The sequence below is a fragment of the Phaenicophaeus curvirostris genome, chromosome Z, assembly GCF_032191515.1.
Source record: "Phaenicophaeus curvirostris isolate KB17595 chromosome Z, BPBGC_Pcur_1.0, whole genome shotgun sequence".
Classification (NCBI taxonomy): Eukaryota; Metazoa; Chordata; class Aves; order Cuculiformes; family Cuculidae; genus Phaenicophaeus; species Phaenicophaeus curvirostris.
In genome coordinates, this window is record NC_091431.1 from 76,452,181 (window position 1) to 76,464,309 (window position 12,129).

Sequence of the window (12,129 nt, forward strand, 5' to 3'; positions counted from 1 at the left end):
CGCCAAAACGCTGGCCCCGCCCCCTCCCCCCCCGCTCCACCAATCAGCCGCGCACACGCCGCGCGGGCCCCGGCGAAGGGCTGCCCGCAGCATTCGCCTGCTCAGCAGGAGGGGGACGCCGCTGCCTGGCTCGCTCCGCCCCAGCGCGGTCTCTCAGAGCGCCCTCAGGCAGCGAATGGGTCGGGCAGCGCGAGGAGTCAGGCGAGGGGGCTTCGCAGCCAGGACCCCCTCTCTGCGCGGTGCATGCTGGGAATTGTAGTCCGCCTGACGCCGAGACGCACGGCGTGTGGGCCGGGCGGGGGCGGCGGGGGGACTACAAGTCCCAGGGAGCAGCGCGGCCGGCCCGGGCCGGGAGCCGGGGCTGCGGCGGTTGCAGCGGCCGCGGCCGCTCCGCTCGGCGGCGACATGGACCTGTTCGGGGACCTGCGGCGCATGAACAAGCGGCAGGTGCGGCCGGGGCGCGCTCCGACTCGGGCTCCGTGCCTTCCCTGAGTTCAGGGAACCGTGGGACGGGGGGGGCTTGAGGGGTCCCAGAGCCCGCGCGGTTCCACGGGCAGGGAGGCCTCCCCCTGCGTCGGGCTCTGAGCCCTTCCAGGGATGGGGCAGCCCCCCCTGCCCTGGGCAGCCTGGGCCAGGGCCTCCCCACCCTCACAGCAAAACATTTCTCCTCAAGGTCTCATCTCAATCTTCTCCCTTCCAATTTAAAGCCGTTCCTTTCCTAGCGCTCCCTGATCAAAGCCCCTCCCCAGCTTTCCCGGGGCCCCTTTCCATATTGGAATCTGCTCTAAGGTCTCCCCAGAGCTGAACGACCCCAACTCCCTCAGCCTGTCTTCGTACGGGAGATGCTGCTCCAGCCCTCCGATCATCATAGACTCATAGAATGACCAGGTTGGAAAAGACCCACCGGATCATCGAGTCCAACCATTCCCATCAATCACTAACCCATGTCCCTCAGCACCTCGTCCACCCGTCCCTTAAACCCCTCCAGGGAAGGGGACTCAACCCCCTCCCTGTTCCAGTGCCCAATGACCCTTTCTGTGAAATATTTTTTTCCTAATGTCCAGCCTGACCCTCCCCTGGCGAAGCTTGAGGCCATTCCCTCTCGTCCTGTCCCCTGTCCCTTGGGAGGAGAGCCCAGCTCCCTCCTCTCCACAACCTCCTCTCAGGGAGTTGGAGAGAGCAATGAGGTCTCCCCTCAGCCTCCTCCAGGCCAAACACCCCCAGCTCTCTCAGCCGCTCCTCTTCTTCTCCAGCCCCCTCACCAGCTTCGTTGCTCTTCTCTGGACTTGCTCCAGAGCCTCAACCTCCTTCTTGTGGGGAGGGGTACTTTTAGGGACAACTCCATGTAGCCTTTTCTGGACTCACTCACAGAATCACACAGAATCACAGAATAACCAGGTTGGAAGAGACCCACCGGATCATCGACTCCAACAGATCCACGTCCATCCTGTGCAGAGTTCCGTGTTTTAGATATCTCACAACTATTTAATAAAAAATATTCTTGATTTTGAAGCTTGGCCAAAAGGAAAAGAGCCAGCCAGCAGCAGAGTGAGAAGAGCGTGTCTCTGCTTTATCAGCTGGGAGAGCAGTAGGAACTTGGGGCAGAAAGTTAGCCAAACCCATAAGATTTTCCACATCCCTGACAGTGGCGTGAGAGGATCTTTTATCATCTCTCTTCTACTTACACTGCGCCTCCTTTTACACAAAAGTGTTCTGTTATATTACTTCTTTATGTGTGTTTGAAGTACTGAGGAGCTCAGCTAGGAGTGAGGGGCGTGTTATGGAAGTAGATGGATCATCTCCAGAAAGCTTCCAGTATTTTGGAAGCCTTTGCTCACGTGGTCACTAGCCTCGCGTGTCGCATGGGTGCAGTAAGCCGGGATGGAGGCAGTGGGTTAAAGCTGCGAGGTGGTTGTGTGGGTACGTATGGTTGGATTGCTGATGTGGGAGACTGTTCTGTGAGCTTGCTGCTGGAATGTGATCCTCACAGAGAAGTCCATGTGCCTGGACTGTGATTGGTGATGTAGATGCATGGGAATACTACATTGTGCTTCCCAGTACAACACGGTAATGCTTAAACCCATTTTTTTTGTTCCCCACAGCTGTATTACCAAGTGTTAAACTTCGCTATGATAGTGTCGTCTGCCCTGATGATATGGAAAGGGCTGATTGTCGTGACAGGAAGCGAAAGCCCCATTGTCGTGGTGCTCAGGCAAGTCACTTTTTTTCATGTTAGTTTGATTCTTTTTATATAGAGAAATAATTCCTGTTGTACTGGGAGACTTTTCAGCAGTGGATTGCTGCTTTTAACCAGAGTGGCTCAGTTTGCTCTTTCCTGACAGCTAGAGCAGTGTCACTGTTCCGTACAGCTCCTTTCCTTCGCACCGTGGCAGTCAGGAGTCCTGCTGGCCAGCTCAGTGTGGCTTGTATTATGTCTCTGTAGTGTTACTGAAGGGCCAAGGCTGCAGGTGCCAGCTCAATCATGAGATTATCTCAAGAATTAAATGTTCTTCATTCTCTTCTTTCATTTACCGTAATGCTAACAAACACTCTCTGTTGTTTTTGTTTGCAGTGGCAGCATGGAACCAGCTTTTCACAGGGGAGACCTGCTGTTCTTAACCAACTTCCACAACGACCCGATCAGAGCTGGTGAAATAGTTGTTTTTAAAGTGGAAGGCAGAGACATTCCAATAGTTCACAGAGTAATCAAAATACATGAAAAGTAATGCAGCTTGGCATTTTCCTTCTTTCTAAATACCGTTTCCTTCACTGTGGTTGTCAGTTCCGTTTTGATTTGGTAGTGTTTGGTGAAAAAGGCAGGTGAGGATGTGTTGTAAGGTAAAACTCATCTCTAGGGTGCAGTCGCTGCTGTCCCAAGGTTGTGACGTGCTTACCAAGACCTTGACTCACGTTCTGCAATGATGCTGCTCAGGTTGCAGCCCAGAAACAGGAGCTGTGCCCACTGTTTGGCCAGCAGTGGTGCTGTGCGTGGGAGCAGAGGCCGCTCCAGTCCTGAACACTGTTGCACTGGGGTTTGGGTTTTGGGGTTTGAAACAGCTCCTTCTGAGAGCAGATCCCTGAAGGAAGGGGAAGGTTCAGGGTCGGAACTGTCAATGAAATCTGACCGGTACATGGTCTTTGCTCCCCAGCGTTTTCCAAAGAACAGAAGTTTGACTCAATGAAAGAAGAGATTCTTTCTCTTTGTGTCTCTTGGTCACAATGGTAGCAACAATTCCTGCTGAAAAGCAGCAGGTAGATGACTGTTGTTTATTGTTGCGTATGCCTGATATGATAAATAGTTCCTTCTTGAGCAACAGAGAGGGAATTGTGTTTCTAATTCCACGTAGCAAAAAGCTGACCTGGAGGTGCCAAGCATTGGCCCTTAGCTCCTCAGGAGGTCCTGGCTGTGAACTGAAAGTGTTCACCTTTAAGTAATATCTATTTTTCAACATATTTTTGAAGCAAATATGAATATCCAAGAATTACCTCTTTTTCTTTTTAATACCTAATTTGTCTTCATAAAACCTCCTTGTTTCTTGCTGTCATTGCTTGCAATTAGCAGCTGCTTGAGCAGAATCATTCTGAAGACTGTAACCGTAATAGCTTTATTTAAATGGGAGTGTTGAACCGAAGTCTCACATCCATCACCTGCACGTATGCACAATACCTGAAAGGGAGCGAAATGGGGCAGGCTTTTCAGCAGCAGCAGTTAAATTATATCGTATTCAAAACGTAGCTCATGATACTTTGATCATTTGAAATAGCAGGAGAAGGTGGTGATGTGAGCGTGTTCAGGGTTTTAAACCTGTGTTACTACAAAAAGGACCCAGCCTCCTGCGTGCCCAGGAGAGGTCAGGGTGTTGGCTCCATCGCCAGTGGGGCAGCCTGGCTCTCGGTCTCTCTAAAGCTTTACTTTGGCTGCTATGAGCAAATGAGCGTGTGTAACTTGAAATAAAATCACCTAAAGCATTCTTTAGTTTTTAAGGGAAGATTTTCAGGGTCTGCCTCATCTGAAATTTGTGATTTTAATTCGGTTACATTAATGGTGGCTCTTAACTGGCAATATCCCTTCCACGTCCACTGTGTAATTGCTGACATCAAATGGCAATCTCAGAGTGTTTTAAAAGCCTTTCTGCTTAAAATCCGTGGACTAGGTAGAGTCTGTAACGTTAATGATTTAATGGTGTTTGTTAAACACACAGGATGAGCAGGGCTGGAGGTAAACAGTGTTATCTAATCTTGTAGCACTTGTGCTGTGTCGCTGTTAATTGAGGTTTGTAAATGAAGTGGTGTTTAGTGTCTCACCACGTTGCCTTCCAGAGAAAACGGGGACATCAAATTTCTGACGAAAGGCGACAATAACGAAGTTGATGATAGAGGCTTGTACAAAGAAGGTCAGAACTGGTTAGAGAAGAAGGATGTTGTTGGGAGAGCGAGAGGGTAAGTAAAGTAAAACGTCTGCATCCTTTGTACTAAAATAGGAACTGTGGCATATAAATCGGTTCCACATTTGCTACAAACTAGCTCTGGCATGGTAGGTTTTAATTTCATAGGTAAAATAGTAATTAAAATACCTGCCTTACCTGGAGGAGTTGCTTTCTGTAGTGTTCTCACCAATGGGGAGAGGGGAAATGAGGTTTTTGAACAAGCAGCGCGTTTAACAAGTAATTGACTAGTAAATACAAAATTAACTAACATATCCTTGTATTTGCTAGAAAATTATTTCTGCTTTCCCGTGGAACTTTATTGCAAGCTTTGATCTTTTGATGTTGTCCTCTTCCCAGCTGAGATGAAAACTCTTAAGGTTTTTCTCAAATACCTTTTATCTAAGGACAAAATAAATCATTTTGCATTCAGCTCTCCATTAAAACAATTGTTTTACACCACTCCTGTTTGGAATGCTTTTGGCAAGGCTTTGTGTGGGCTGGGAGAGTCTTTGTGGTGCTGTGGGAAGCTTGAGGCTGTGTCCCCTGGACCAGGATCCGTCTTGCAGGTCAAGCCGGGTGGGAAGCGGGGCAGCCTGTACTGCACTGTGCACGTCTGGTTTTTGCCAGATTCAAGTGTTCCGTAAGTTGTCATAAATAAAGGGGTAACTTGCGTAACACCACAAGGTGCTTCTCTGCAGGAATATTTATTTACTTGATTTTTTTTTAGATTCTGCCTTCAAGTTAAATAAAAGGAAACAGAGCAGGTGCCCTTCTAAGTCTTGAGTACTGGTCGATGAGGTTAAATGCTCATTTAAAATGCTTTCCATGTCGATTTCAAACTCTTTCGATGTTAGATGGTATGGCTTTAGTGGCTGCAGAATGACAGGAGCCCCTGGAAAGCAGATTTCCAGGGCTGTAGGCTGCCAGGCTTTTGTGGGAACCCCTCATCACAACGATGTTCACTTAGTTGTCCCTGGGATCCATGTGGTTTTACTGCTGTCAGTAATACTCAGCAGGATGAAGCGTGGGAGGAGAGGGAAACCTGAGAGCTATTGCTCCCAAATTGTCCTTAAGTACAAATAGTCTCTAAAGCTCTTGCTCTCCTATCGGAATAGTTTTTTTTCTCTGAAATCCATTTTCGAAAATGTTCGAGACTACCTAACACTGAAATGTGTATTTGAGGGTTAACTTCGCATACATCTCTTGTCTGTTCCAGGTTTTTGCCATATGTTGGCATGGTGACTATCATAATGAATGACTACCCCAAATTTAAGGTACGTGTACAGAGATTTACGTACTTGAATTTCAAACTATCAAACAGCAGGTAAAGGTGGTAGGAGTCTTGGCTGCAAGAATACCTGTTAGTGCATCTGTTTCTGGGGTGTCCAAAGCAGGGGGACCAGCAGGGAGGGTGCGGATTCTGCTCCTCTGCTCTGGTGAGACCCCGTGTGGAGCCCTGTGTCAATTCTGGAATCCCCAGTGTAAGAAGGATGTGGAACTATGGGAACAAGTCTGTAGGAGGCCATGGAGAGATGATCCAAGGGCTGGAGCACCTCCCATACGAGGACGGGCTGAGAGAGTTGGGCTTGTTCAGCCTGGAGAAGAGAAGGCTGCCGGGAGACCTTAGAGCAGCTTCCAGCAGGGAAAGGGGCTCCAGGAAAGTTGGGAAGGGACTTTTTACAAGGGCCTGGAGGGATAGGATGAAGGAGGAGTGGCTTAAAATTGGAAAAGGGAATATTTAGATTAGAATTTAGGAGGAAATTATTCATGATGAGGATGGGGAGGCCCTGGCCCAGGTTGCCCAGAGAAGTGGTGGCTGCCCCATCCCTGGAGGGGTTCGAGGCCAGGTCGGCTGGGGCTTGGAGCCCCCGATCCAGTGGGAGGTGTCTGCCTGTGGCAGGGGAGTGGAGCTGGATGATCTTTAAGGTTCCTTCAGACCCAAACCATTCCATGAGTCTGTGATTTAACTCATAGGAATTCCATAAATTGAGCATGTCCAGTTGTGGTTCCTGGTTATGATGGATATGATCCCATTCAAATGCTGCTGTAATTCTCTGGGAGCACATCTTTGTGTGCTCATCTGGCAGGCAGAGCGTTGAAGAGGACATGCTTGGAACATTTTGTCGATTCAGAGCTGCTATGAAGGGAAATTCTAATCAGTCTGTATTCTCTTTCCTTTTGTAGTACGCTCTTCTGGCTGTGATGGGAGCGTATGTGCTGCTGAAACGCGAATCCTAGCAACAAGGAGTCACTTTTCCAGGAGAAAAGTACGAAGTGAAATGTACAGGGGGAAAACCTAATATATTTCTATATGCAGTTACAGAACTGTACAAGCTTTTGTCTGGTCTAAATAAACCGTACAGCTAACGAGTGAGGCTTTGGCCGTTGATTGGTTCTGTGATGGCACATTTACTGTCGCAGGTAGAAGCTGCTCTCAGTTGGCCACCTGTTTGTTTGGAAGACACCACCACGTGCTCAAGCTGCTCATGTGCTCCTTGACATGCTGTGTGGGTTTTCCAAGTGCTGCTGCTTCTGCACCCACTTTCTCTCTCCTGTTTGCTCATTGTTTTGCCTTGAATATTTTTAATGTCTGCCAGCACTGTCTTTTTCCACAGCGTGCAAGCGGTTTGTGACGGTTTTGGTAAGGACATGGCACAGGGGTTGGAGCAGGTAGCGAGGTGTCAGAGTTCAGCCAGAGATGATGGTCTGCTGAAAACGGACGTGAAAGGGTCTCTCGGACTGAGAAATGGAAACTTGGAGGTTTTTGAAACTTTCTTCTTTGTGGTGTGGGGACGAAAACCTGATTTCCAGAGGCCTGATTTTTAGGGATGCCGTATGTTTGTAGGACTCTGGCTGTTAACCGTTCTGCCTTTATGTCCCTAGCTGTGAAACAACCCAACAGAAAAATTCTGTGGGGCTTCATTTTAAGCTGCTGAATGAACAGCAGAGCAGAGCACCTTGGCGATACAGCCAGTGAGGGTAAGACATGACTCATGTAGGTTTTGAGACTGTCTTGTTCTCTGTCATATCGTACCCGAGTGCTCTTAACATAACATTGATTTTCCACTTTAAAACTTGCCCATCAGCTGTCTTGGATGAAATTCTGGACTTTTCTTGGCTTCAGAAGTCAGCGTTGTACCTTCAACAGAGAAGACCTTGTTTTCCCTGCTTGCTTTGTTTTGTAGCTTTGATAAGGAACAGCATGATGCTTTCTTCCTATGGAGTTTTGTCTCTTCTGAACTCCCTTGCCTCCATGTACCATTATACAGTAATGGCACCGTTCTGTTGTGACTGGGAGGACTGAGAGGCAGACAACTCCTGAATTTTTCCGACTAATATTACTTCTTTTGTGTCCTACTACGCAGTTTTCACGACAAGCTATATTATAAAAATTACTTATTTTGTGCCAAATTGTGTAGAAATAAAATTGAATGTAATAAATGGCATGTCAGAGTAATTTAGGTATCCTTAATGCAGCCTTCCCAGAAGTGTAGCACCACAGTTAAGAACAATAATTCAATTTTTGGGGGCAGTCTGTGTGCGGGAAGATCAATTTTTTTTTTTTTTCCCTAGTATTGCTGAAATTGGAATTTATTCCACCTACCCCCAGTACAACCGACTCTGACTTGGAGAGCAGGGTTCTGGACGTGACCCACATGGTGGGTTTGACATGTTGATATGGGAACGTGCTGAGGATTAGTAAAATGACATGGGGATAACATCGACATAGGCAGATCCGTGCTGAGGAAAAACAACTGTGTTTCCTGGGTGTGATACCCCGTGCCTTGGTTTAACTCTTTGTGGTGAATCGTTGCCTGCAGAACTGACTTGCGTTGTGCTGTTTCTGGGTCTTTCTTGGTGCAGCGATGTAGCAGCAGAGACCCCATTTATCTGCCACGTCCTGCTGAAGCATCCACCAAGAGCTTTGCTCAGCCACGTGCAATCACCTCTTTGGCTGCAGCGGTAACCCACTGCCTCTTCTGTGATGAACAGCAGCTTTTTTCAGCTGGTAGGGCCAGATGCTGTAATGATAAATCTTACATAAGCATGGGAAGCTCCTGCTGGCATGGGAAGCGCGTGGAGAAGATGGAGCTGGACTCCTCGGTGGTGCCTGCTGACAAGGCAAGAGACTGTTCCGTCTGGACATCAGAAATAAATTACGGGGGCAGGTGGTTGAACCCTAAACCAGGCTAAAACCACAGTAAATGCACTAAAATATGGTACTGCTGTTCTTAAGTAGGATAATGGGCTGCTTTTTCCTTCCAGACTGAGGAATATCATAATTGTTCCTAAACAATGTGGCATTTCTGTCGATCACTGGGAGCCCTTCCTTCTCGTGAGGAGCTGCACCAGCCTGCTGCCCGGCAGCTGCTCCGCGGGCCTCTTGGGTTGGATGCCTGGGCTGCTTAGAAATCACTCGCAAACAACTGGGCTGGTTTGCGCTCGAGTCTGTTCTTGACTTTCACTCCCCCAATTGTCTGAGCTACTCTAAGCCAACAGTTCCGTTTCTGATGCTCTAGTTAATTAGTGGTGCTCATTAATGTCATTAGCGTCACAGCTGGGGAGGGAAGGGGTGCCGTGGGTTTTGCCCAGACTCTCGGTTTCTGGTAGAACCCTTCCCTCTGTTCGGCAACAGTGCAGAATCTTTGGTTCCTTAGGCTGATGAGCAATGATAAATGAGCTTCGATGGCGAAATGCGTACCAGGAGAATGTTTTCTTTCTGCTGTGAGTAAATTGCGCTGTGCAGTGGTTGAATGATTTAATGTCTGTTAAATAGAATTAGCATTTGCAGCAGAGAGAATGCCGTTTGCTGTCTGATACGTTCAGTAGCTGCATGTTACCAGCTTTCCTGCTAGGCTTTCCCAGGACAAGCTGGAAGGTGGATCGGCTCCGGGTGCAGAGATCGGAGGACGCGTCTGCTGACAGCCTGGTCACTTCTCTCTGTGTGAGCTCTCGGCTCCAGGGGAGCCCACGCAGCGTGTGAGCCCAGGAAGGGGCTGGCAGCTCCCTGCCGGCTTTGTGAGCTGAGCAGGCTCAGCAAAGCACCTGGGGGAAAGAAACCAGGAGCAGGAGGGGGGCAAAGGAGAACAGGTTCAGCCTCTGGGGTGAGGGCAGGAGCTGGTTCCCATGCCTGTGAACACAGAATTGTTCCACCTGCAGCACGGGGCATGGTTTCTGACGGGCTGAGGGAGCCCAAGACACGCTCCATGCACCAGGGGCTGAAGGTGCGGACAGGAGCCGGCAATGTGCGCTTGCAGCCCAGAAACTACCCATGTCCTGGGCTGCGTCCAAAGCAGGGGGACCAGCACGGAGGGGATTCTGCCCCTCTGCTCCCCCCTGGAGCCCTGTGTCCAGTTCTGGAGTCCTCAGGGAGGACATGGGGCTATCGGAGCAAAGCCAGAGGAGGCCACAGAGATGATCCAAGGGCTGGAGCACCTCCTGCACAAGGACAGGCTGAGGGAGCTGGGCTTGCTCAGCCTGGAGAAGAGAAGTATGCGCGGAGACCTTAGAGCAGCTTCCAGTATCTGAAGGAGGCTGATAAAATGCAGTGGGTCTTCTATCATGGTCTGCAGTGATAGGACAAGGGACAGTGGTGGCTTTAAAGCCAAGGAAGGCAGGTTTAGATTGGACGTAAAGAAAAAATGTTTTACTATGAGGGTGGGGAGGCCCTGGCCCAGTTTGCCCAGAGAAGTGGTGGCTGCCCCATCCCTGAGGTGTTTGAGGGTGGGTTGGATGGGGCTCTGAGCACTGTGATCCAGCTGGAGGAGTCCCTGCTCATGGCAGGGGGTTGGAACTGGATGCACAAGCAGTGTCTAAGCCTTATTAAATAAATGTTTATTATTCCATATTATTCAGCCTCTGTAAAGTCGTGGAGCTCTCTGAAAAATGCCGTCGGTTCCTTGGGGAACTGTTACCACAGTCAATTTTCTGCTGTTTGCAGAAGGCCTGCCCCGGCCGCGGGGCCAAAGCGCTGGAGCTCAGTCTATTCAGCATCTTCAACATTTACAAAGTATTCCTTGGTGGTCGCACCCGTTATTACAACTGCGATACGCTCAAGCCATTGTTTGTTCTCTGTCTAACGTCAGGATCACCACAAAGACAATGATGAAAGGCGCACCATTCGTCTTTTATCCCCTTTTATTTCCACCCAGCCACCTCGCTGACAGAACAATCACAGTTGTTGAGAGGTAAAGGAAGCAGATTAGAGTGTGTGGTTGTGGTAACAGCGTTTAACATCCGTGTCCTCCTGCCGTGGAGCACAAGAGCTCACGTCGCCACTGGACAGATGAGCAGAGAGGTAAATTAAAATGGAGAGAGACATTTCTTGGTGCTCAAGTCTGAGTTTGTGTTGTCAGGTTCTTTCTATAAGAAAGTAAGTTGTCTCGAATGAATGAGTCTGTCATAGTGATAACACATGTTCCTTGTACCCCGATCGCTCCCTGCTGCTGGGGGGAGGCTGTTCATCCATGAGGAGCCTCCATCCCGTTGTGTCCCTGTGTTTCCTGGCCTTCAGCCCACTCTGCCACCCCCGAGGCTCTCCCTGCAGGCCGGGTACCACCCCTCCAGCATCCCCACCGCGCACACGCTCTCCGCTGCAGGGACGAAGGGCTCCGACCACCCCAGACCCTGCGCTCCCATGAGTTTGGGTGGCAGAATTGCTTGTCTGTCATTCTGAGAGGATGAGGAAGGTCCTAAGAGTGTCTTGCTGGACAGCAGGCAGCAGAAAGCCCCAGCTCTGTCTCGCAGGTAAGTCAGGCAGAGTTTGTGGTGTGTCTGGTACGTTTTACACATAATGTGATATATTTAGGGGAAAAGCACAAGCTGGGCAGTCCCCCCTTCGCGCTCCCTGCAGACCCGTCGCGCAGCCTGCTGGGCGCGCAGAGCTTCGGGTCCATCACTGCGGGCATCAGCTCTGCGCGTGCAGGAGCCCAGAGACACGTGCGAGTCGTGGGGTTAAAGCTCTTCCCAGGGTCTGTCCTCTTGCAGGCAGGAGGGACAAACTCCCACAGGACACAAAGAAGAGAGCAGGCTCTCCCGATGGCGTCGGAACGAAAGCAAAGGTAGAGCTTGAAGAGATAAACAGGCCTGTAGGGTTGCTTGGGGCAGGAAAATGAGTGTTTTCCTTTGCCAGAAACTCCTCATGCTGAGTTTTTGTTGGTGGTTTGCTCCAAATAACCCAGCTTGATTGTTTGGAGGAGCTAAACAGATTTTTGCATTTTTTTTATGACAAAACCCTGAAGATGTCTGTTTCTTGGCAAAAAATATCCCTCTGCTTAAAAAGCTAATTGTAATTAAGCAGAAAATTCAAACCCTAAATCCCTGTTTTTCACTGTAACTTAAATCACCTAAAGGGCAATCCAATTTAAACTTTCACTGAGTCCGTGATACAAGGTAGAAAACCAGGAGCATTTAAGGAACAATCTCAAATTAAAGTAGCTTGAGGCAGCGCACGGTGAGATTCAGCGTGAAGGCGGAGCCTTTAACATAGGAAATGTCTGTAGCTTACGTACAATACAGCAGAAAGGTTTATTTGTTTGTGTTTGTGGTAAAAGACAATGAGGATGACTGGGCGAGGAGTAATTGAGTAGGAATTTGGTGTTTGGCCTCGTTTGCCAAGGCTCCCCAGCGGCATCGCTGTTCTACCTGATGGTGCAGGATTTACGGACCAGAGGCGTCAATATGAGGACAGGCTGGGAGAGTT

At 49.3% G+C, this 12,129-nt stretch overlaps 1 protein-coding gene across 1 annotated transcript; it reads left to right on the plus strand.

Annotated features, from left to right (window-relative positions):
* The first annotated feature begins 339 nt into the window (after positions 1-339).
* On the plus strand, positions 340-6,797 carry SEC11C (SEC11 homolog C, signal peptidase complex subunit). Its single transcript, XM_069880402.1, has 6 exons — positions 340-447; positions 2,103-2,212; positions 2,573-2,722; positions 4,321-4,440; positions 5,644-5,701; positions 6,612-6,797. The coding sequence occupies exons 1-6, from the start codon at positions 406-408 to the stop codon at positions 6,663-6,665; spliced, it is 534 nt and encodes a 177-aa protein (XP_069736503.1). The 5' UTR covers positions 340-405; the 3' UTR covers positions 6,666-6,797.
* The last annotated feature ends 5,332 nt before the right edge of the window (positions 6,798-12,129 follow it).

What these genes read in the sequence shown, in the direction of transcription:
- SEC11C (XM_069880402.1), top strand. Translation starts at nt 406, where the DNA reads ATGGACCTGTTCGGGGACCTGCGGCGCATGAACAAGCGGCAG. An exon ending in CCCATTGTCGTGGTGCTCAG is followed by an intron (nt 2,213 to 2,572) that starts GCAAGTCACTTT and finishes TTTTGTTTGCAG; the next exon opens with TGGCAGCATGGAACCAGCTT. An exon ending in GTAATCAAAATACATGAAAA is followed by an intron (nt 2,723 to 4,320) that starts GTAATGCAGCTT and finishes GTTGCCTTCCAG; the next exon opens with AGAAAACGGGGACATCAAAT.